This window comes from Pristis pectinata, chromosome 10, assembly GCF_009764475.1.
Source record: "Pristis pectinata isolate sPriPec2 chromosome 10, sPriPec2.1.pri, whole genome shotgun sequence".
NCBI lineage: Eukaryota > Metazoa > Chordata > Chondrichthyes > Rhinopristiformes > Pristidae > Pristis > Pristis pectinata.
In genome coordinates, this window is record NC_067414.1 from 96,655,739 (window position 1) to 96,681,391 (window position 25,653).

The window sequence follows — 25,653 nt, forward strand, 5'->3', positions numbered from 1 at the left end:
CTGATTATGTTGGCTGCTTTACCAAGGCAACGAGAAGTGTGGACAGAGTCCATGGAGGGGAGGCTGGAGGGACTCAGCGGGTCGGGCAGCATCTGTGGAGGAAAATGGACAGTCGACATTTTGGGCTGGGACCAGACACGGGACTAACAACTTCACGTCGGATAAGTCCGTCATAATAAAGCTGCTACAGAACCACGGAAGGGGGAGGAGACCCCCCCCACTCCCCCCACCACTCCCACTCCCCCCCAACTCCCTCCCCCCAGTGGTGGGGGGAGGGGGGGTCCCTGCAGTTCCCCCCTCGGCCGCTGGGGGGAGGGGGGTCCCTGCAGTTCCTCCCTCGGCCGCCGGGGGGCGGGGTCCCTGCAGTTCCCCCCTCGGCCACTGGAGGGAGGAGGGTCCCTGCAGTTCCCCCCTCGGCCGCCGGGGGGCGGGGTCCCTGCAGTTCCCCCCTCGGCCGCCGGGGGGCGGCGGCGGCTCCGCTGGGCGACGTGGATGGTCTGAAGTTGGAAAAGTTCCCGAGAGTTTGGGCGGAGTTCGGGGATGGAGCCGGGCGGCGGCGGGGCTGTTGCGGGCGGGCTGCGGGGGTAGGGGCGGCGGCGGCGGGCGGGCTGCGGGGGTAGCGGAGGGTCCGGGGGTAGGGGAGGCTGCGATGGACGGGGCGATCAGCATCATTCTCGTGTCGTTGGCCATGTTCGGAGGCTCCCTGCTCCTGGGACTGATCCCGCTGGTCATCAGACTGCCCGAGGTGAGTCCTTCCCACCACTCGCTCTCCCCATCCCTCCCTCACTTCCTCCCTCCATTCCCCCCCTCCCCTCTCCTCCCCTCTCTCTCCCCCTCCATTCCCTCCCTCTCCCCCTCCCTCCCCCCCTCTCCCCCTCCCTCTCCCCCCCCCTCCCTCCCCCCCTCCTTCCCTCCCTCCCCCCTCCCCCCCTCCTCTCCCCCCCTCCTTCCCTCCCTCCCCCCTCCCCCCCTCCTCTCCCCCCCTCCTCTCCCCCCTCCTCTCCCCCCCTCCATCCCCTCCTCTCCTCCCCCCTCCCTCCCCCCCCTCTCTCCCCCTCCCCCCCTCTCTCCCCCTCCCCCCTCTCTCCCCCTCCATCCCCCCTTCCATCCCCTCCCCCCCTCCTCTCCCCCCTCCTCTCCCCCCTCCCCCCCTCCTCTCCCCCTCCTCTCCCCCTCCTCTCCTCCCCCCCTCCTCTCCATCCCCTCCGTAAAGCGGATACTTCCCCGGGGCGGCGGGGCTGGTGTCTCCCCTGGGCCGAGCCCCCCACAGCCGGCAGCTCACTGGGCCGCACAGGAACCGGCTCCAGTCAGAGCGGCGGGCGGCGGGGGTCCCGCTGCCGCACGTCGTCCCGTCTCCGCTGTTGCGAAGGGGAAAGGCTCAGTGCTGGGAGCTGTCCTGTCCCCCCACCCACCTGTGAGTGTGCAGGGTGGGGGGAATGGGGTGTCGGTCTGTCCTGGAGGGAGCTGAGGTTCCTGAGAGCTGTTGGGGGCCCCACTGGTGCAGGCAAGTGGAGGGGTTTTTGCATCACACTCCTGACCGGTGCTGTGCAGATGGTGACCCAGCAGCCTCTGACTGTCGACGTTTCCCTGTCATCGAGCGGCTCCGGTGGGGACGGAGTCCATTTGGTCACCGTGGAACAGCACAGGAACAGGCCCTTCGGCCCACAATGTCTGTGCTGAACATTTCACTAAATTAAACTAAGCCCATTCTATGTCCGTCCTCTCCCTGCATGTTCATGTGTCTATCTTAAACACGTCCAACATATCTGCCTCCACCCCCACCCCTGGCAGCCCGTTGCAGGCACCCACCATTCTCTGTGTGAAAAAAAATCTGCCCCGCACATCGCCCTCTCACCCTAAATGCACGTCCGCTAGTCTTTGACGTTTCCACCCTGGGGAAGAGATGCCAGCTGTTTACGCATGTCTGAATGTAAACCTCCATCAGGTCTCCCCTCAGCCTCTGCCGCTCCAGAGAAAACAACCCAAGTTTGGCGAACCACTTCTGCACCCTCTCCAAAGCCCCCACATCCATCCCGTAGTGTGCGGCTGAATCCGGTCACTCGTGCCCCCCGCCCTGTCCCTGTTGCCCTCACGTTTCCTTCCTTCAGTGGGTAGCGTGTTTAGTGAGTGTGGATGTCACCGACGATGCTGGTGTGCTGGAGGTAAACGACTGAGGTAAACTACTGGATCCACATCAACCAGGGAAGTGGGCCGAGGAACGGCCGATGGAATCCGACTCTGGCAAGTACGAGCTGTTGCAGTTTGGAATGTTCCTCTGGGGCATTCCCACACAGAGGGTGGAGGGTCTGTGGAACGAGCTGCCGAGGAAGGTACAGTGACAGCATTGAACAGACAGGTTCCTGGACGGGACAGGTGCGGAGAGGCGTGGGCCTGCTAGATGGGACTATCTCAGGAGGGCCGAAGGGCCACTTGGTGCTGTCTGATTCGACAACATTGCCACAGATCTGGGGCAGAGAGGCAGACAGCCTCTTCAGCCCATCGTACCCATGCCAGCCCCCAATTTCACTCCGCACCACTCCCTCTGTGGCCTTTCATCCTCAGGAGAGGGAAGTGTGGCTGCCTCCACCATGATCTGTGTCCTGTAAGTGGTGGCAGGACCTTGTGATCCAGGAGGTGAGGCACCCGCCACAGGTTGTCCAGGACTGGGGGTGTGGCTGCTTCCATTCAGCTTCACCCAGTGGTGACCGGAGTATGTTTATGGTGGGGACTCACGGTGGTCCTGTTGTTGAAATCAAGTGTAACGTGGATTGCTGTACAGTGGGAGGTGGCCAGGGACAGGCACTTTGTGGTGAGACTGGTACTGGATTCTAGGGTCAATCTTTCCCACATCACTCTCCAACTCCCATGTACCAGTGGGGACAGGTCTGTTACTGTATAACACGGGTACAGTACCGGTGGGGACAGGTCTGTCACTGTATAACACTGGGGTATGGTACCGGTGGGGACGGGTCTGTCACTGTATAACACTGGGGTATGGTACCGGTGGGGACGGGTCTGTCACTGTATAACACTGGGGTATGGTACCGGTGGGGACGGGTCTGTCACTGTATAACAGTGGGGTACAGTACCGGTGGGGACAGGTCTGTCACTGTATAACACGGGTACAGTACCGGTGGGGACAGGTCTGTCACTGTATAACACTGGGGTATGGTACCGGTGGGGACGGGTCTGTCACTGTATAACAGTGGGGTACAGTACCGGTGGGGACAGGTCTGTCACTGTATAACACTAGGGTACAGTACTGGTGGGGATGGGTCTGTCGCTGTATAACACCAGGGTACAGTAGCACTGGGGGCGGGTCTGTCACTGTATAGCACCGGGGTGCAGTACCGGTGGGGACAGGTCTGTCACTGTATAACACTAGGGTACGGTACTGGTGGGGACGGGTCTGTCACTGTATAACACCGGGGTACAGTACTGGTGGGGACAGGTCTGTCGCTGTATGACACCGGGGTACGTCGCTGTATGACACCGGGGTACGGTACTGGTGGGGATGGGTCTGTCGCTGTATGACACCGGGGTATGGTACTGGTGGGGACGGGTCTGTCGCTGTATGACACCGGGGTATGGTACTGGTGGGGACGGGTCTGTCGCTGTATGACACTGGGGTACGGTACTGGTGGGGATGGGTCTGTCGCTGTATGACACTGGGGTACGGTACTGGTGGGGATGGGTATGTCACTGTATAAGTAAATTGGGATGACATTTTGAAGGGAAGTGTACTATGGAGATGTGGTCGATGTTCAGGGATCTCTTGCAGGATGTTAGGGATAAATTTGTCCCGGTGAGGCAGAGAAGGAACGGCAGGGTGAAGAAACCGTGGGTGACGTGAGAGGTGGAACAACTAGTTAGGAAGAAGAAGGCAGCATACGTAAGGTGTAAGCAGCAAGGATCAGACAGGGCTCGTGAGGATTATAGAGTAGCAAGGAGGGAACTTAAAAAGGAGCTGAGGTGAGCGAGAAGGGGACATGAAAAGGCTTTGGCGAGTAGGGTTAAGGAGAATCCCAAGGCTTTTTACTTGTACGTGAAGAGCAGAAGGATGGCTAGAGTAAAGGTGGGTCCGATTAAAGACAAAGGTGGGAAGCTGTGCCTGGAAGCTGTGGAAGTGGGTGAGGTTCTCAGTGAATACTTCTCTTCAGTATTCACCAAGGAGGGGGGCCTTGATGACGCTGAGGACAGTGTTGGTGAGGGTAATGTACTGGAGTACGTAGATATCAAGAGAGAGGATGTGTTGAAGCTGTTAGAAAATATTAGGACAGATAAATCCCCGGGGCCTGATGGAATATTCCCTACGCTGCTTTGTGAGGCGAGGGAGGAGATTGCAGAGTCTAGGATCTTTGAGTCCTCGTTGTCCACGGGGATGGTACCGGAGGATTGGAGGGTGGCGAATGTTGTCCCCTTATTCAAAAAAAGGTAGTAGGGATAGTCCAGGGAATTACAGACCAGTGAGCCTTACGTCTGTGGTTGGTAAGCTGTTGGAAAGGATTCTTAGAGATAGGATCTATGAGCATTTAGAGAATCATGGACTGATTAGGGACAGCCAGCATGGCTTTGTGAAGGGAAGATCTTGCCTCACAAGCCTGATAGGGTTCTTTGAGGAGGTGACCAGGAAGATTGATGAGGGTAGTGCAGTGGATGTGGTCTACGTGGATTTTAGTAAGGTGTTTGACAAGGTTCCGCATGGTAGGCTTCTTCGGAAGGTCACAGGCCAAGGGATCCAGGGAGGCTTGGCCGTGTGGATTCAGAATTAGCTTGCCTGTAGAAAGCAGAGGGTTGTGGTGGAGGGAGTGCATTCGGATTGGAGGGCTGTGACTAGTGGTGTCCCACAGGGATCGGTTCTGGGACCTCTACTTTTTGTGATATTTATTAATGACTTAGATGAGGGGGTGGAAGGGTGGGTCAGCAAGTTTGCAGATGACACAAAGATCGGTGGTGTTGTGGATAGTGTGAAGGGCTGTCGAAGCTTACAGAGGGATATTGATAGGATGCAGAGCTGGGCTGACAAGTAGCAGATGGAGTTCAATCCGGAAAAGTGTGAGGTGGTACACTTTGGAAGGACAGACTCCAAGGCGGAGTACAAGGTAAATGGCAGGATTCTGGGCAGTGTAGAGGAGCAGAGAGATCTGGGGGTTCATATCCACAGATTACTGAAAGTTGCCACACAGGTGGATAGGGTAGTTAAGAAAGCTTATGGGATGTTAGCTTTCATAAGTCGTGGGATCGAGTTTAAGAGCCATGAAGTAATGATGCAGCTTTACAAAACTCTGGTTAGACCACACTTAGAGTACTGTGTCCCGTTCTGGTCGCCTCATTATAGGAAGGATGTGGAGGCGTTGGAAAGGGTGCAGAGGAGATTTACCAGGATGCTGCCTGGTTTAGAGAGTATGCATTATGAGGAGAGACTAAGGGAGCTCGGGCTTTACTCATTGGAGAGGAGGAGGAGGAGGATGAGAGGAGACATGATAGAGGTGTACAAAATATTGAGAGGAATAGATAGAGTGGACAGCCAGCGCTTCTTTCCCAGGGCACCAATGCTCAATACAAGAGGACATGGCTTTAAGGTAATGGGTGGGAAGTTCAAGGGAGATGTCAGAGGGAGGTTTTTCACCCAGAGAGTGGTTGGTGCATGGAATGCGCTGCCTGGGGTGGTGGTGGAGGCTGATACGTTGGTCAAGTTCAAGAGAACAGGCAGAGTACAGGGTAAACGGCAAGATACTCGGCAGTGTGGAGGAGCAGAGGGATCTGGGGGTTCATATTCACAGTTCATTGAAAGTTGCTTCACAGGTGGAAAGAACAGTTAAGAAGGCCAGTGGGATGTTGGCTTTCATAAGTCGCGGGATTGAGTTTAAGAGCCGCGAGGTGATGATGCAGCTTTACAAAACTCTAGTTAGGCCACACTTAGAGTACTGTGTTCAGTTCTGGTCACCTCATTATAGGAAGGATGTGGAGGCGTTGGAGAGGGTGCAGAGGAGATTTACCAGGATGCTGCCTGGATTGGAGAGTATTGAATATGAGGAGAGGCTTAAGGTGCTAGGGCTTTATTCACTGGAAAGGAGGAGGATGAGAGGAGACATGATAGAGGTATATAAAATATTGAGAGGAATAGATAGAGTAGACAGTCAGCGCCTCCTTCCCAGGGCACCAATGCTCAAGACGAGAGGTCATGGCTTTAAGGTTATGGGTGGGAGGTTCAGGGGAGATGTCAGAGGGAGGTTTTTCACCCAGAGAGTGGTTGGTGCATGGAATGCACTGCCTGGGGTGGTGGTGGAGGCAGATACATTGAACTGGTTCAAGAGCTTGTTGGATAGGCATATGGAGGAACGTGAGATAGAGGGATATGCGGGAGGAAGGGGTTAAGTAGTGTGAGGGTGGTCTGATGGATGGCACGACACGGTGGGCCGAAGGGCCTGTTTTGTGCTGTATGGTTCTATGGTTCTATAAGCATATGGAGGAATTTAAGATAGACCGATATGTGGGAGGAAGGGGTTAGATAGTCTTAGGAGTGGCTTGAAGGGTGGCACAACATGGTCGGCCGAAGGGCCTGTATTGTGCTGTATTGTTCTATGGTTCTATAACACTGGGGTACGGTACCGGTGGGGACGGGTCTGTCGCTGTATAACACCGGGTACAGTACCGGCGGGGACGGGTCTGTCACTGTCTAACACCAGGGTACGGTACCGGCGGGGACGGGTCTGTCGCTGTCTAACACTGGGTACGGTACCGGCGGGGACAGGTCTGTCGCTGTCTAACACCGGGTACGGTACCGGCGGGGACGGGTCTGTCGCTGTCTAACACCGGGGTACAGTACCGGCAGGAATGGGTCTGTCGCTGTATAACACCGGGTTACAGTACCTTGCGTGGATGGGTCTCTCACTGTATAACACCAGGGTACGGTACCAGCGGGGATGGGTCTCTCACTGTATAACACTAGGGTACAGTACCTTGCATGGATGGGTCTCTCACTGTATAACACCGGGGTACGGTACCGGTGGGGACGGGTCTCTCACTGTATAACACTGGGGCACCTCTTTTCATTCTGATATAATGAGTTGGTTGAAAATGTCGATGGGTGGGTTGGAACGTTTGCCAACAACACAACGATTGGTGGAGCTGTGAACAGTGTGGAGGGTTGTCAAAGTGTAGAGCAGATATCGATCAGTTCCAGATGTGTGCAGGGAAACGCCAGATGGAGATTAATCCGAGGAAGTGTGAGATGTTGCACTTTGGGAGGTCAAGTTTAAAGGGACAGTACACTGTTGGAAGGATCCTTAGTCACATTGATGTACTGAGGGATGTTGGGGTCCGAGTCCACTGCTCCCTGATAGTGGTGGTAAAGAAGGTGTCCGGCACGCTTGTCTTTATTGATAAGGGCACTGAGTGTCAAAGTCGGAAAGTCACCTTGCAGCTGTTTAAAATTTAAGTGTTGTGTAGATTTCTGGTCGCCCCATTACAGGAAGGATGCGGAGGCTTTGGGGAGGGTTCAGAAGAGGTTCACCATGCTTCTGCCTTGATTAGAGAGAATTAGTCATAAGGAGAGGTTGGACGAGCTTGGGCTGTTTTCTCTGGAGCGGCAGAGGCTGAGGGGAGACATGAGAGAAGTTTATAAAGTTATGAGAGGCATAGACGGATTCTTTCTTCCAGGGTCAAAATGTTGACTCCTAGAGGGCAGAGGTCTAAGGTGAGAGGGGGAAAGTTTCAGGGAGATGTGTGGGGACGTTTTTTCCACAGAGAGCCATGGACTGCCGCGGTGGTGGTGGAAGAGGCTGTTGGACACATGAATGTGCAGGGAGCGGAGGGAGATGGACCATGTGCAGGCAGAAGGGATTTGGTTTAATTCGGCATCATGTTCAGCACAGACACTGTGGGCCGAAGGGCCTCTTCCTGTGCTGTGAGACAGGCCACTGCACTGTCGAGGCAGTGGCTGCAAGGTTGCAGGTCCTTGCCCTCTGATCCAGTGCCCCTTCACCGCTGCCCTCTGATCCAGTGCCCCTCTGCCGCTGCCCTCTGGTTCAGTGCCCCTCCACCACTGTCCTCTGGTCCAGAGGCCCCCCCCCCCCGCCACTGTCCTCTGATCCAGCGCCCCTACGCCGCTGCCCTCTGGTGCGTCGCGTTTCGATGGCATTGTCATTCCTGGAGAGAACTGGAGACGAGCAACCGGTTGGTTTTGCATCAACATCTTTCCGCAGCAGAGTGAGACCTGTGGGGAATGAACTGCCTGTCTGGCGAGTGTCCACGCAGTGCCAGTGTCCCTCTGGGCTGGGAGCCGTGCTCTGCACAGATTGGGGAGGCTCTGCTCAGCCTGAGCTCGGACAGAGCCGGGCATTAACACGGCAGACGTCCACCCCCTGGTGTACAAGGCAGGTAGACGGGAGAAATCAGATGCTGGAATCTGGAGCAACAGGGCAGGCGGGGACAGGTGAGTCCAGGTGAGAGGGGGAAGGCAGGTGGGCATGAAGTGTAAAAGGAGGGAGGTTTTGATGCAACTTTTGCCGAGACTGCACCTGGAGCACATGGACAGCTTTGGTCTCCGCATTTAAGGAGGGAGAGCCTTGCAGTGGAGGCTGTTCGGAGAAGTCTCATCGTGTTGATTCCCGGGCTGGAGGGGTTGAAGTGTGAAGAATAGTTGAACAGGTCAGGCCTGTACTTATCAGACTGTAGAAGGGACAACTTACTAAAACAAAAAAGGTTCTGAGGGGCATTGACAGGGTAACTGCGGAGGGGGCACCACATACCCACCTCAACCACTTCCTCTGGCAGCTCGTTCCATATACGCACCACCCTCTGTGTGAAGAAGTTGACCCTCAGGTCCATTTTAAATCTCTCCCCTCTCACCTTAAACCTGTGCCCTCTAGTTCTTGATTCCCCAACCCTGGGAAAATGACTGTGCGCATTCACCCTCTCTATGCCCCTCGTGGTTTTATACGCCTCTATAAGGTCACCTCTCAGTGTCCTATGCTGCAGTGGAAAAAGTCCCACTCTGCTCAACCTCTCTCCATAACTCAGTCCCTCGAGTCCTGGCAACATCCTCGTAAATCTCCTCTGCACTCTTTCCAGCTTAATGGCATCTTTCCTACAGCAGGGTGACAAAACTGAACACAATATTCCAAGTGCGGCTTCACCAACGTTTTGTACAACTGCAACATGATGTCCCAATTCCTACGCTCAGTGCCCTAACTGATGAAGGCCAGTGTGCCAAAAGCCTTCTTCACCACCCTGACTACCTGTGACACCACTTTCATGTCAGGGTCACTGATACACGTCGTATGTGACCTCACTGGTGGCTCTGGTCTCTGACGCAGCCTGGTTAGTTCTGGGTGCCGGCTTGAGCTGTGCCCTGGTGAGCTATTGTGATACAACTCACTCAGCCAGGAGTTCAGTCCTGAGTCTCTACACTGGAAAAGGAATTCAAGTGAGGACAACAGTGGCACAGCGGGTAGAGCCGCTGCCTCACAGCACCAGAGACCCAGGTTCAATCCTGACCTCGGGCGCTGTCTGTGTGGAGTTTGCACGTTCTCCCTGTGACCGCGTGGGTTTCCCCTGGGTGCTCCGGTTTCCTCCTGTATCCTAAAGATGTGCGGGGCCAGGGGGTTAATTGGCCGCTGTAAATTGCCCCCAGTGTGTGGATGAGGGGTAGAATCTGGGAGAGTTGATGGGAATGTTGGGAGGATAAAAAATGTATGATTGGTGTAAATGGGTGGTTGATGGTTGGCACGGACTCGATGGGCTGAAGGGCCTCTTTCTGTGTTGTCTGACCAGCTGAAACAGTGGTATTTGTTGGATTATTTTTGGAGATCTTCATTGAGAACTTACAGTGATTCATACCCACCGAGGCAATTGCAGGTTGTGGACTTTGTGTGTAATCTTCTGGACGTAGGTGTGAGGTAGGCTGGCTCTGTGTGTGTGTTTGAATCTGTGTGTCTGCATGTTTGAGTGTGAGAGTCTGTGTGTGTGTTTCCATGTGTGAATGTGTGTGTGTGAGGTTTTCAGTGTATGACTGTGTGTGTGTCTTTCAGTGTATGACTATGTGTGTCTGAGTGTGTGTGTGTGTCTTTCAGTGTATGACTGTGTGTGTCTCTGAGTGTGTGTGTGTGTGTGTGTGTGTGTGCCTGTGAGTGTGTATGACTGTGTGTGTGTCTGTGAGTGTGTGTGTGTGTGTGTGTGGACCTGGTGCTACCCGTCCCCCCGACACTCCCTGCCTGGTTAAAGCCCCACCAGTCCCACACATACCAGTGCCTTGGCACAAGCTGTGAGAAGCTGTACGTTTGACCTCGGTGGTAACACAAAAGGCTGCTTTGAGCCTGGTGTGTGGACCAGGCCCAACTCCTGGGATATAAAGGGAGGTAATGGTGCAGTTCTGTTTACTAATTAACCAAGTTCCTAGCCAGGCATAAACAGAGTGAATGCTCTGTTGAAGGGCTTTCTCTCTGCTGTGGACACGTCACACTGTGTGACAGCTGTCCACCGGCCCACTGCCAGAGGAGCACATTCCAGACTGATACCCACCTTCCTGACAGACAGACACCCGTCTGAGCCAGCAGACTGGAAACCAGAGTCAGACAGGCCCTGCACCTGGCTGTTAATGGTTGCAACGGACCAACGGGCATCGGCTGCATTGTTGCTTCTGGCACCGTTGCATGCCCAATGCCTGGACACAGACTAACCAGGGAACAACCAATGCCTTGTTGTTCATGGGAGCTTGCTGTGTAAAGACAGTTGCAGCTACAGTTTGCATCAAGGTGACGAATTGCAAGACCCTGGAGCGATTTAAGTGCCGTGGCGTTCCCTCACACAGTGTGTGTGTGTGTGTGTGTAGACAATGAAGAAGCTTATCAAGGATTACAGAGGGAATCTTGATCATCTGGGTGAGTGAGCCGAGGAATGGCAAATGGAGTTTAATTCAGGTAAGTGCAAGGAGTTGCATTTTGGGAAGTCAATCCAGGATAGGACTTTCACAGTGAACAGTCGGACCCTGGGAGTGTTGTAAAACAGGGATCCAGGAGTTCAGGTACATTGGTTCCCTGAACATGACGTCACAGGTAGACAGGATGGTGAAGAAGGCGTTTGGCACGCTGGTCGTCTTCAGTCAGGGCACTGAGTGTAGAAGTCAGGACGTTATGTTGCAGTTGTACAGTATATTGGTGAGGCTGCACTTGGATACGGTGTCCAGTTCCAATAAGCTGGAAAGGGTGCAGAGGGGATTTACGAGGATGCCGTCAGGACTCGAGGGACTGGGTTATAGGGAGATGTTGGGCAGCTGAGAACTTTATTCATTGGAGTGAAGGAGACTGAGGGGTGACCTTATAGAGGTGTATAAAATCGTGAGGGGCATAGAGAGGGTGAACGTGCACAATCTTTTTCCCAGGGTTGGGGAATCAAGAACTAGAGGGCATAGGTTTAAGGGTGAGAGGGGAGAGATTTAATAGGAACCCGAGGGGCAACTTTTTCACCCAGAGGGTGGTCAGTATATGGAACGAGCTGCCAGAGGAAGTGGTTGAGGCAGGTACATTAACAACATTTAAAAGGTACTTGGATAGGAACATGAATAGGAAAGGTTTAGAGGGATATTGGCCAAATGGGACCAGCTTAGATGGGCATCTTGGTCAGCATGGACCGTTTGGGTCGAAGGGCCTGCTTTTATGCTATGACTCTGTGTGTGTGAGTGAGAGAGAGAGATCCCTCACCACCAGAGCGAGGACCTGCCTTCCTATCATTCATTTCACATCCCATTCAGGACATCCCGAGCAGGGGTGGGGTCCTGTCTGATCACTCCCCTCACCCAGGGAATACCAGTTCTACCGAGGGTCCAGTTTATCAGCACATTCTCCTCTCTTCCGCTCAGGTACCCAGACCCTCAGGATCAACCCCTCCCTCCCTCCACTCAACTCCTCCCTCCCTGCCCCTCTCCACACTCCCTTCCCTCCATCCCTCCATGTTTCCCTCCCTCCTTCCCTCCACACTCCCCAATCACCCCCACTTCCTCTGTGTGTGTGTGTGTGGTGTTCACCCACATAGTCCACAGATCCGTGGATTAGAACAGTCAGTGAATGGCTGCCTCACCTAGAGGGCTGTTTGTGTGTCGGGCGGTGGGGTGGGAAGGGGAGGGGGCTAGGACAGGTCTTCCCCCCCAACCACCCCTCTCCACACCACCCACAGCAGTAGTGACACCAGGACCACACAGATTTCCCGCAGCTCTCTCCACCATCCCCGGCTCTGCAGCTCGGTTCCTCACTCTTCCAGCCGCAGAGAACGGCCAGCGAGCTGAAGTGCCCCCTCCCCTCCCCTCCCCACAGAGGCTGACTGACCTCTCTCTGCATCCCCACCACCTGAGGATTTTATCTCAGGTCTCCGGCGTGTGTGGGTTTTCTGTTGCGAATTTGACGGGAATCCTGCAGGGAATGTCGGAACAGCACCGTGGGATCTTTCTCAGCAGCTCGGGTGGGGGTGTGGCGGGGGCGGGGGGGGGGGACGGGCAGCCCGGCCATTAACACCCCGACAACGTGGCACCCCCTAGGCCAGGCACTGCCCACATCCAGTGCGGCGCAGCCTCTTGGCCGGAGGACCACGTTACACCCGGACCAGATTCCTCAGAGCGGCGCAGGTTGTTCTGGAGTACAGTGACCCCTGGCCCGGGGGGTGTTGTGGGGAATGACCCTGGGTCCGGGTACACCTGACCCCTGACCCCCCCCCCTTCTCCCTGTCTCTCCAGGAGAAGCTGAAGTTGGTGACGGTCCTGGGGGCGGGACTGCTGTGTGGGACGGCACTGGCTGTGATCATCCCAGAGGGCATCGAGCTGCTGCTGGCCGGCCCCCCAACAGGTGGGTAGCACTGGGTGGGGGGGGGGGAAGGGGAGGGAGGAAGGGGGGTTATACTGCTGATGGGCAGGGAGGGAGGGAGGGAGTGGTCGCCCCGATGGGTGGGGGGACGAGGGAGGGAGGGAGACATACAGCAGGGAAACAGACCACTTCACCCAGCATGTCCACACTGACCAGTGGATACCCATCCGTTTTACCCCACCTCCCAGCACTTGGCCCGTGGTGATTCAATGCTGGTCTAGATGTTAAACACTGTCAGCGACCCTGCTTCCCCCACTCTCTCTGGCAGTGTGTTCCAGGTACTCACCGCTCTCTCAGATCCCCTCTAAATCTCTTCTATAATTTCATTCATCTCTGATATGGGGAAAAGTTTCCTGCAGTCCACCCTATCTAGACGCCCCAATGTTATATACCTCAATCATGTCCCCTCTTAACCAGCCCCTCCCCAGGGAGAACAGACCCAGCCTCTCCAGTCTCTCTTCAGTACCAAACTGCTCCATCCCAGGCAACCTCCTGGTGAATCTCCTCTGCACCCTCTCCAGAGCTATCACATCCTTCCTGTACCTTGGGGACCAGGACTGCACACAGTACTCCAGCTGAGGTCTGACCAACGTTTTATACAGTTGGAGCATAACCTCCCTACCTCTGTATTCAGTGCCCTGACTCATATAGGTCAGTATCCCATAAGCCTTCCTAACCACATTATCTACCTGTGCTGCCACCTTCAAGGATCTATGGACTTGTACTCCAAGCTCCCTCTGTTCCTCAAAACTCCACCATTCATAGTACACGTCCAGGCCTCTACAGTGTTCCCACAATGCAGCACCTCACATTTGTCTGGACCAAACTCCACCTCCCAGTTCTCAGCCCATTTCACCAACACATCGGTATCTCTCCATGGCCCACGACTACCCCCCGCACTGTCAACGATTCTGCCAATCTCCATGTCATCCATGAATTTACTGATCCTGCCTCCCACATCCACGTACGTCTCAAACAGCAAGGGTCCCAGCTCTGATCCGTGTGGGACACCAATGGTCACCGTCACCCAATCACGTCCACGGCCCTCCGCCGTCACCCAATCACGTCCACGGCCCTCCGCCGTCACCCAATCACGTCCACGGCCCTCCGCCGTCACCCAATCACGTCCACGGCCCTCTACCGTCACCCTCTTCTCTTATGGCCAAGTCAATCCTGGCTACAGTTGGCCAGGTCTGAGGGTGGGTACAGCGTGCAGCATGATCCCAGGATGGGGAGGAGGATGGGCCTGATTCCCTGATGGGATGTTCAGGGTCCCCAGAGGTAACTGGGGTTACTGACACCCCAACCCTGCCCCTCCCACTCCCAATGGGAGACGGACAACAGGAGCTGGTGGGACTCCGGGTAACGTTACTGCTTTGTCTAAACCTCCAGCTCAGCGGCAGAACCTGTCCCAGAGTCACGTTGTCATGGAGATGCAGGACGCCGAGGGGAGGGAGGACGGGGCCCAGCAGTTGGTGCCCCCCCACTTCTTCATTGGCATCTCCCTGGTTACCGGATTCCTGCTGATGTTTGTTGTCGATCAGGTGACCAGTTGTATCGCCTGGCAGGGAGGTACGTCTGACAACTGCCGCCCATCCGACTTAGGGCGGTGGGACCCGCGGGTAGTCCGACTGTAGGGGCAGGCCGTGACCCAGCGGAGCATCTGACGGTAGGGCATTGTAACCCAAGGGTCAACCAACTGTCAGGGCAGGGCGCAACCCCGTGCGGCGTCCGACTGTAGGGGCAGGGTGTGTCCCAGCACAGGCGTCCGACTGTAGGGTCGGGGTGTGTCTCCGTGCAGGCATCCAGTGTCTCTACTTCCTCAGAGAGTGAAGGAAGTTCGGCATGTCCCCTTTGACCTTCACCAATTTTTACAGATGCACCATAGAAAGCATCCTATCCAGATGCATCACGGCTTGGTACGGCAACTGCTCTGCCCGGGACCGCAAGAAACTGCAGAGAGTTGTGGACACAGACCAGCGCATCACGGAAACCAGCCTCTCCTCCATGGACTCTGTCTACACTTCTTGCTGCTTCAGTAAAGCAGCCAACATAATCAAAGACCCCTCCCGTCCCAGACATTCTCTCTTCTCCCCCCCTCCTGTCAGGCAAAGATATAAAAAAACTTGAGAACACGTACCACCAGACTGAAGAACAGCTTCTATCCTGCTGTTATCAGACTCTTGAACAGACCTGTCATACGCTGAAGATGAACTCTTGATCTTTCAGTCTAGCTCATCATGACCTTGCGCCTTATTGTCTGTCTGCGCTACTTTTCTCTGTAACTGTAACACTATATTCTGCGTTCTGTTTTAACTACCTCGATGTACTTATATGTGGAATGATCTGTCTGGATGGCACATGCACACAAGCTTTTCACTGTACCTAGACACACATGATAAAGAAATTACTGACATTAATACTAGTATCCGTGGAGAGAGAGAGAGTGAATATTTTTCAGATCAATGACTTTTCATCAGAACTGTTGATGAAATGTCTTGACCAAAGGTCATCGACTTAAGTCATCAACTGTTCCTCCCTCCACAGATGCTGCCTGACCTGTGGTGTGTTGTGTGGTAATGAGGCACAGTTTGTTTATCAATTAAATGGTTTTTTTACCAAAAATGTCAGTTGTTAATCAGTGTGTCTCCCTGGAGCAACCTGATTTCTGAATATTATGTATCTTGAATTAAGCAGTGTAGTTGAGTTGTAATAACTTTGTGGAGTACGTGAGATAGTTTACGAAGCAGATATGCTGTTGGTCGTTCCCTGAAAACAAAGTCTGTCTGATGAGGTTTTCTGAAATATAGCATTCGGTTTAAACTGACCGACATTGGTTTCAGACGCAGGGGTACTGCTCATGATAAAGTGATGGTCTGAGGTAGTGAAAAGCTGAGTATGATTGGGCTTTCGTTGAGTTTCTGTCCTGTTTCGGCCGATGCTGTTGATAGCACCCAGTGGCAACGCGACTCTACCCCTGACTTTATTCTGCTGCATGTGGTGACTGACTGGACAGAATCAGGTTTATTAGCATTGATACCTGTCGTGAAATTTGCTGTTTTGTGGCCAGTGAAGGACATAAAAATTACTGTAAGTTACAAACAAAAATAAATCAGAAGAGGAATAACGAGGTAGTGTTGGGGGGTTTATGGATGGTTGAGGGGAAGAAGCTGTTCCTAAAACATTGAGTGTGTGTCTTCAGGCTCCTGTACCTCCTCCCCGATGGTGGTAACAAGAAGAGGGTATGTCCCGGGTGGTGAGGGTCCTTAGTGATGGATGCCGCCTTCTTGAGGCACCGCCTCTCGAAGATGTCCTCGACGCTGGGGAGGGCAATAATCTGCGGGTTTAAAGTCTTAGAACCCCCTTCAAATGGTGTGGGCACCTGAGGACATTGAGAACGTTAGCCCCTGAAAAGGCCAACAGTCCTTCCTGGGGGATGGGAGTCCATGCAGAAAGTCAGAGGGAAGCAAAGCAGAGACCAGAGTGAAAGTTAGAAAAGAAAAGTGAGAGTGGATACAGAAAAGTCAAACACAAGGACACAAAGGTTAGTAGATTCTAAAAGCACAATGAGTGTAAGGGCACTTTATCTTAATGCTCACAGTATTTGAAACAAGGTCAGTGAACTAGTGGCACAAATCAGTACAAAGGGGTATGATTTAGTGGCCATTACAGAAACGTGGTTGCAGGGTGGAGATGAGGGTGAATTAAATATCCAAGGGTATCAGGTAAAACAGAAGACTAGGCAGGGAGGTAGGGGAGGTGTGCTGAAATGGGAGGTGCCTGAGCGAGGTTTGAACGTGGGCTGCCCTGGAACTCCACCCACTGCTGGGTCTACAACAGGCAAGGTGAGGAACAGGAGCGGGGAGATCCCAGAGGGCCAGAGTCCAGGAGAGGCCAGGCCTGCTGCAGACACATGGATGCATGCACACAGACACTCGGGCATGTGCATGGACACACAGGCACATGCAAGGGCACATGGACACACTCACGAACCTGCATGCACACACAGGGACCTGCATGCACGCATGTTCTCTCTCTCTCTCTCTCTCTCTCTCTCTCTCTCTCACAGACCTGCATGCACGCGCTCACACACAGTCACGGATCTGCATGCGAGTGCACACACACACACACACACACTCTCTCTCTCTCTCTCTCTCTCAAACATACTCTCACACACACCTGCATGCGTGCACATATATACATATAGACCTGCATGCGCGTGCACACACACACGCTGCAAACAGGTGCACCCTGATCATAAATGCACACAGGCACAAACTCTCTTCCTCACCTCCTCCACCCTCCTACCCCTCCACCTTAGTTTTTTAACTCTACCCTCAAATTCCCACCAACCTCACCGGAGCCATGGATTCATAGAGTTCCACAGCACAGAATCAGGCCCTTCAGCCCAACCCGTCCATGCCGACCCATTTGGAAAGCCTGAGTGAACTGTATGACGCAGCTTCCTTTCCTCACTCACCCGTCAGCTAACCCTGACCCGGCGTTAGCCCCAGGAGCACTCCATCAGCCCAGGAGCCTGTGTTAGCCCCAGCAGCCCTCGATGTGCCCAGGACCCTACATTAAGCCTGCCCAGGGGTGTGGGCTGCAGTGAGTTCCAGCCTTGTCTGGTTCACTGTGGACCCCGCTCTGCCTCCTGCACAGGTCGAGGTGCTCGACTAACCTCTCCCCCCTTTACTTCCTTAGATGAGCCCCGAGACCCAGGCCAACGGAGCCACGGTGGCCAGCAGCCAAGCCCCTCACTGCCCCCCGCCTCAGGCACCCCACCTGTAGCCAGCAGCAGCACAGGTACATGTAGCAGGAGCAGGTGATGGGGTGGTCGATGGGGATCCCTGAGAGACCATGCCCTGACCGTCCCGCACACCGGGCCCCTCCCTTCCCCGCTCCCCTTCCCCTCTCCCCCCTCCCCTCCCCTTCCTCCCCCTCCCTCCCCTTCCTCCCCCTCCCACCCCTTCTTTTCCCATCCGTCACTTCCCTCTCTGCTCCCACCCCCCCCCCCCCCCCCAACCACCCACCTCTCTGGTCAGCTCTGTCAGGTGCAGTGCTTCCATTGCTTCTCCCTGCCGGAGTATCCCAGGATCATCCTCCTGGGGTTGGGGAAGGTGAGCTCCCTCCTGGGGTTGGGCTTGACCAACCACTGGTGCCACCATCGGCCGTGACTGGGTCAGGGTGGGGTTCCTCACCATTGGTGAACCAGCTGGGCTTTGTGGTGGTCCGGCGGTCCCTGTGGCGGGGGTCCGGCGGTTTTTATGGTGATGAGCGAGAAGTCCACAGGCGAAGAGTGAGAAGCAGAGCACGACAGGTCAGGGAGGATCTGTGACTGAGCATTTTCCTACTCTCCGTACTTACACGGTTCAACCATAAATCTGACAGTTAATTAGAGACGTAGAGCTCTACAGCACGGAAAACAGGCCCTTCGGCCCAACTTATCCATGCTGACCAAGATGCTTCAGTGAGGTAGTCCCATTTGCCCGCGTTTGGCCCACATCCCTCTAAACCTTTCCCATCCGTATACCTGTCCAAATGACTTTTAAATGTGGTAATTGTACCCGCCTCTCCCTCTTCCTCTGGCAGCTCGTTCCACATACCCACCACCCTCTGTGTGGAAGAGATGCCCCTCAGGTCCCTTTTAAATCTTTCCCCTCTCACCCTAAACCTATACCCTCTAGTTTTAGACTCCCCTACCCTGGGGAAAAGACTGTGACCGTCCACATTATCTCCGCCCCCATGATTTGATAAACCTCAGCCTCCTGCACTCCAGGGAAAATGGTCCCAGCCTATCCACCCTCTCCTCATAACCCAATCCCTCCTGTCCTGGTGACATCCAGTGTAAACTGAAGGAAGGCAGAGCCTCGACCTGAACCTTGAGCTGTGGAGAAGGTGCCTCTGTGAAGAGATGTGATGTTCTTCAAATGCTTTGAGGTAATTCATGGTGCACCAGTAACAGGAGGTCTTCTGTTCCCACCACAGAGCAGGGGAGAGGCTCGGGGGCCAGATCCAGTCTCACTGCCACCCTTGGCTTGGTCATCCACGCAGCAGGTATGGGACGTTGTCCGTGTGAGGGGGGTGGTCTGATGGGACAACGGAGGGTTGTACATCGTGGGGTGGAGGGGGCAGCCTGGGTGATCACGGCTGCATCACATGTTCAGAGTTGGCAGCCAGAGGGGCAAACCTGTCATGTGTGTGTCTGTGGGATCTTGCTCTGCAGCCCCCCCCCCCCCCCCCCCCGGGACCGAAAGGGGTGGGTGGGGTGAGCGGAGGGAGTTGAAGAGGAATCTGTCTGAGAAGGTGCTGAGGGGGATGGGGGCTCTGTCGGTGATGGGGTGGGTGGGGCACTGTGGGGGGTGGGGTGGGCGCTCTGTGGGTGACGGGGGTGGGGTGCTGTGGGGGATGGCGCTCTGTGGCTGGACAGGGTCGGTGGGGGGTGGGGGCTCTGTGGGTGATGGGGGGGTGGGGGATCTGTGGGTCACGGGGTCGGTGGGGGGGTAGGGGCTCTGTGGATGACGGGGTCGGTGGGGTGCTGTGGGGGGGGGGGGGGGCACGAGTGGTCCTGTTCTGGGTATGGGGAGTGATGGGGGGGGTTTAACCCTGACAGTGGGGGTGAGGAGCGGGGGGTGGGGGGTTTAACCCTGACGGCGGGGGTGGGGGGGGGGGTTTAACCCTGACGGCGGGTGTGGGGAGCAGGGGCTGGGTGGGGGGTTTAACCCTGACGGCGGGGGTGGGGAGCAGGGGGTGGGGTTGTGGCACTACACACCCTGGGCCAGTGTCAGAGTCACAGAGTCCTGCAGCACGGAGACAGGCCCTTTGGCCCGACTGGTCCATGTCGACCAAGATGCCCCATCTGAGCTCGTTCCGTTTGGCCCGTACCCCTCTGAACCCTGGGCAGCTGCAGTCAGGGTGACGAAATCTCTCTGGGCCTCCGACTGAGGGAGCCTCTCCAGTGGGTTCATCGCCGTCCTTGGGCAGCCCCGCCGGGCTTAGAGAACACCCTGCTCCCAACCCCCCCACCTGGGCCTGGTCAGGTGGAATGCCGGCAGCCCATTCCACACACTCACCACTCTCTGAGTAAAAAAACTTACCCCTGACATCTCCTCTGTACCTACTCCCCGGCACCTTAAACCTGTGTCCTCTTGTGGCCACCATTTCAGCCCTGGGGAAAAGCCTCTGACTATCCACTCGAGATAGCCCACTCCAGCTTCTACTTCATGCAGTGAGGGTCTGTGCCCCTGCCAGCCCCTCGGGCAGTAAGCGGACTCCTACCGCCCCCCCCCCCCAGTGTGAACCTTTCTGCCCATCTATCTCCAGTCCTTCTGCTCCAACCCTGTCCCTCCCCTCTGACTCCTCTGCCAAGGATTTAAGCCCTTCCCATTTCCTGTAACAGGAAACCTGACGCCACTGGTCCATCCAACTCACCAGGCTCTTGGCTGAGATGTGACGTTCACAAATGGGGTCAGGGTGACCCTCGATGCTGGTGGAGCAGTTTCTAAACCTTTGTGGCCGCCCAACCCCCTCGCAAGTCAGAGAATGATACAGCACGGAAACAGGCCCTCAGCCCAACTTGTCCGTGCCGGCCAAGTTGTCTTCCTGAACTAGTCCCATTTGCCTGTGTTTGGCCCACATCCCTCTAAACCTTTCCTATCTATGTATCTGCCCAAATGTCTTTCAAACATTGTAATTGTACCCGCCTCTACCACCTCCTCTGGCAGCTCGTTCCACGTACCCACCACCCTCTGTGTGGAAAAACTCCTCAAGTCCCCTTTAAATCTTTCTCCTCTCACCTTAAACCTGTGCCCTCTAGTTGTAGACTCCCCTACCCTGGGGAAAGGACTGTGGCCACTCATCCTATCTGTGCCCCTCATGATTTTATAAACCTCTATCAGATCACCCCTCAGCCTCCATCACTCCAAGGAAAACAGTCCCAGCCTATCCAGTCTCACCAACGTGCCTCCCCGCCTGCCGTTATCGCCAGCTCTGCACGCGTGTCCCGTAGCCACTGCATGAGAATCCCTTTGGAACTCCTTCCATGGCCGTGTCCTGCTGACTAACCTGTGCCCCTCCCTCTTACAGTGGACGGTGTGGCACTCGGAACTGCTGCGGGATCTTCCCAACTCTCACTCCAGGTCATCGTCTTCTTTGCCGTTATCCTGCACAAGGTGAGCAGACAGCGGCAGCAGGGACAACCTGAGGGGTGGGCAGGGGTGGGGGTCTTCCCTCTGGATCCTCGCACTCTTGGTACCCAAGCCAATGTAATTGGTTTATTATTGTCACATGTACTGAGATACAGTGGAAAGCTTTTGTCTGCATGCCATCCAGACAGATTCTTCCATACATTAGTACACCGAGGTAGTAAAAAACAATAACAGAATGCAGAATAAAGTGTTCCAGTTACAGAGAAAGTGCAGTGCAGGCAGACAATAAGGTGCAAGGCCACGACAAGGTAAATTGTGAGGTCAAGAGTCCATCTTTTATCATATGAGACGTCCGTTCACGAGTCTTATAACAGTGGGATAGAAGCTGTCCTTGGACCTGGTGGTACGTGCTTTCAGGCTTTTGTATATTCTGCCCGATGGGAGGGGGGAGAAGAGAGAATGTCTGGGGTGGGTGGGGTCTTTGATTATGTTGGCTGCTTTACTGAGGCAGCGGGAGGTGTAGACGGAGTCCATGGAGGGGAGGCTGGTGTCCGTGATGCGCTGGGCTGTGTCCACAACACTCTGCAGTTTCTTGTGGTCCTGGGCAGAGCAGTTGCCGCACTGAGCCGTGATGCCTCCAGATAGGGTGCATTTATAAAATTAATTTATCCCCCCATGGCAGCTGGTCACATATCTCGCATTTGGAGCTTCCTCCGCATGAATTGGCTCCAGTTTCTCACTGCGGTGATGTTTCATTGGCATCCAGGGCACTACAGAAAGGCAGGTTCTTGCACCAGGTCGCAGTGTTATGGTGGGTGGTGGAGGTACCCAGTGTGGGCATGGTGTGCCAACTCTCCTGCATTCATGGGTCCACTGGCAAGGACAGGGGGGTTGAGTGGTGTGGGGTGTTGGAATTCCACTGCAGCTGCACCCATCCGGGCTGATTCCATCCCACGTGTGGACGGCACAGGGATTTGGGGAGCACCCTCGCTGGTTCCGTCCCATCCTGGTGAACAGCGAGTCCAGCAATAGTGGGTGATGGGGGCTTGGTCTTTGCATGTTACTGTCCTGGAGACCAAGAAATAACCTCAGGGGAATGATAGCTAAAGAAATCAGTTCAAGCCAGTTACAAGGTAAAAGTACCATTGCCTCCACTGATTGTGCCTACACTTCCCGCTGCCTCGGGAAAGCAGCCAACATGATCAAAGACCCCTCCCACCCCGGACATTCTCTCTTCTGACCCCCTCCCATCAGGCAGAAGACACAAAAGCCTGAAAGCACGTACCACCGGGCTCAAGGACAGCTTCTATCCCGCTGTTATAAGACTCTTGAACGGACCTCTTATATGATAAAAGATGGGCTCTTGATCTCTCAATCGATCTCGTCATGGTCCTTGCACTGTCTCCCTGCACTGCACCTTAACACTTTATTCTGCATTGTTATTGTTTTTCCTTGTACTATGTACTTGTGTACGGTATGATCTGTCTAGGTGTCATGCCAACAAAGCCTTTCACTATATCTCAGTACACGTGACAGTAATAATTACCACCAAGGTAACATGGGGTGATTGTGAAATGGAGCCAAGATCTAGCTGGGGAGAAGGTTACTAATCATGGGACACAGGTTCTGGTGTGCAGAAACAGGGCCAGGCTCAAAGCCCGAGGTCTTTGCTCCCTTCCACCACCCACCAGTACCCGAGGACCCGGACAATGCGTCCTCTGAGGAACATCTGGGTGAAGCCCTGGATGAACGTGGGTGGGGTTTGACGGTGTCGCTGTCTGTGGGTAATTTCAGGCACCTGCGTCCTTTGGTTTGGTCTCGTACCTGATGCACGCTGGGCTGGAGAAGAGGCAGATCCACAAGCACCTACTGGCCTTCTCTCTGGCTGCCCCGCTGCTGGCCATCAGCACCTTCTTCATCGTCCGCAAGGTAAGGGCACCTCTGGCAAACTGGCGTCCGATCCGTGGCAGAGCCCCTGACCTCAACCAGGATGGTATCCCAAACACATGTTCCAACGCTAAACCGGGACCCTGTCCCAAACGTGACCCCCACACTAAACCAGGACCCTGTCCCAAACGTGACCCCCACACTAAACCAGGACCCTGTCCCAAACGTGATCCCCACACTAAACCAGGACCCTGTCCCAAACGTGATCCCCACACTAAACCACGACCCTGTCCCAAACGTGATCCCCACACTAAACCAGGACCCTGTCCCAAACGTGACCCCCACACTAAACCAGGACCCTGTACCAAACGTGACCCCCACACTAAACCAGGACTCTGTCCCAAACATAACCCCCACCCTAAACCCGGACTCTATCCCAAACACATGCCCCAGCCTGACCCCCAAATACCACCTCAAAACTCACCCCAACCTGATCCACAGTCGAAACCCTTCCCCAGATTCCCCCCAACCCTAAACTCACATCCCACCAAACCCATATCCTGCCCCAACATATACTCCCACCCTAAACTTGCACCCTGTTCCAAAATACACACTAGTCCTAAACCACATCTCTGCCTTGAATGGGTGACCCCCTTATTTTTAACCCTAGGACTAGGTACCCCTACAAGGAGAAACACCCTCTCCACATCACCAGTCTAGACCCTCAGGGCTTTAAGTGCTTCAGTTAAATCCCCTCTTACTCTTCTAAACTGGAGCAGAACGAGCCTGTTCAACTCTTCCTCATAACACAATCCACCCTTTCAGGCATTAACTGGTAAACCTACTACATTGATATCCTTTGTAGAACATAGAACAGGACAGCACAGGAAACAGGCCCTTCGGCCCTGGTGTCTGTGCTGAGCATGGTGCCAAATTAAACTCATCCCACCTGCCTGCACATGGTACTGGTATTGGTTTATTATTGTCACTTGTACCGAGGTCCAGTGAAAAACTTATCTTGCATACCGATCGTACAGATCAATTCATTACACACTGCAGTTACACTGAGTTAGTACAGAGTGCATTGATGTAGTACAGGTAAAAACAATAACAGCACAGAGTAAAGTGTCACAGCTACAGAGGAAGTGCAGTGTAATAAGGTGCAAGGTCACAACAAGGTAGATCGTGAGGTCAGAGTCCATCTCATCGTATAAGGGAACCGGTCTATATCCCTCCATTCCCTGCCTGTTCATGTGCCTCTCTCTCTCAAATATCACTATGTACTGTATACAGGCCTCCAGATGTGGTCTCGCCAATCTCCCATATACATATCCTCAGTGTTTGCATTCAATTCCCCTTGTAATAAACAATAACAGCATTAGGCTGTACCTGCACGCTGGTCTTCAGTGAATCATGCAGATACCCAGATCGCCCTGCATCTCGGAGATTTGTAAACTCGCATTACACTCCATCTGACAGATCTTTGCCCACTCGTTAACCCTGTCCATATCTCTCTGTGGTCTCTCCTCCTCTTCACCACCTGCCTTCCCACCCATCTGCAAATTTCACAGCCGTACCTTCGGTGCCCATCCAAGTCGTTTCTCTAAATTGTGATACATTGAGGCTGCACCACGAGCTTTCACCTACCGCAATAACCTCTGATGTGACACCTTATCAAACACTTCCTGGAACTCTGAGCACAGTATCTCCACCCGTTCCCCTTTATCCACACGTTACTTCACCAGTAAAGTGGTCAAACACCAGATCCCTTTCACTGAACCATGCTGACTTTGTCCAGATTACCTTGCATCTTTCGAAGTGCCCTGCTACAACATCTTTAGTAACAGGTTCTAACATTTTCCCTGTGATATACATGTTAACCTTGAATATAGGGCTTGAAAAAGCAGGCTGCCAGAGGACTGAGCTTATCAGTGAGGTTGCAGCCCCAGGATTACCTGGTGATTACTAATAGTAGTCATTACATTGAGTCAGTGTTGGCAATCCTAATCCCTAGGACCAATTTCCAGTGGCCAATTAGCCTACCAACCTTTGGGATGTAGGAGGAAACCGGGGGAAACCCACATGGTCACGGGGAGCATGCAAACTCCACACCGACAGCACTGGATCATGGCGCTGTGAGGCAGCGGTTCTACCCACTGTGCTGCTGACCTTGAACGTGTTTTTCTCCTCTCCTCAACAGAGCAGTCTGGAATCACTGCAACAGACCAAGGCCACCGGCATTGGGCTGCTCTTCTCCGCTGGGACCTTCCTCTATGTTGCATCTGTGCACGTCCTCCCTGAGGTCAGCAGCCAACATCCTCACCAGGTCTCCAACGGCCATGGCAAGAAGGGGCTGGGCTTCCTGGAGAGCCTGACGCTGATCGTGGGCTGTACCATTCCTGTTTTCCTCTCACTGGGACTCCATGATGGCTAGCTGTGATCCGGGCCACAGCTCGCACCCTCAGCCCTGCCCTACCCCCCGCTTGAAACTGTACCACTGGCAGGGGCAGGGCAGGGGTGGCTCTGGGACAGCCCCCATCCCAACTCTGGAGGTGGATGCTGCTGAAAGGTAACACCTTGGAAAACTAATGGCCCAAGGATCGTCGGTGCTGGGTGACACGGCAAGTGGTAGGGAACAGATGGGAGAGCCAATGTATCATGTTGGAGGGTAGAAGGGGTCTGTGCCTTCCTGTGCCAGTTAATAATAAGCTGGAGTTGTCATCACCAGTGCATGAGGGTTCATTCTCTCTAACACACTCACACTC

At 54.5% G+C, this 25,653-nt stretch overlaps 1 protein-coding gene across 2 annotated transcripts; it reads left to right on the forward strand.

The window, feature by feature from the left end:
* The first annotated feature begins 584 nt into the window (after positions 1 to 584).
* On the forward strand, positions 585 to 25,653 carry LOC127574787 (zinc transporter ZIP9). Of its 2 annotated transcripts, XM_052024131.1 has the most exons (8): positions 585 to 745; positions 12,728 to 12,836; positions 14,247 to 14,426; positions 17,559 to 17,660; positions 18,843 to 18,911; positions 20,940 to 21,025; positions 22,796 to 22,930; positions 25,089 to 25,653. In XM_052024131.1, the coding sequence occupies exons 1-8, from the start codon at positions 650 to 652 to the stop codon at positions 25,320 to 25,322; spliced, it is 1,011 nt and encodes a 336-aa protein (XP_051880091.1). In that variant the 5' UTR covers positions 585 to 649; the 3' UTR covers positions 25,323 to 25,653. The 2 variants fall into 2 exon arrangements, with proteins under 2 accessions (XP_051880091.1, XP_051880092.1); XM_052024132.1 differs by lacking the exon at positions 17,559 to 17,660.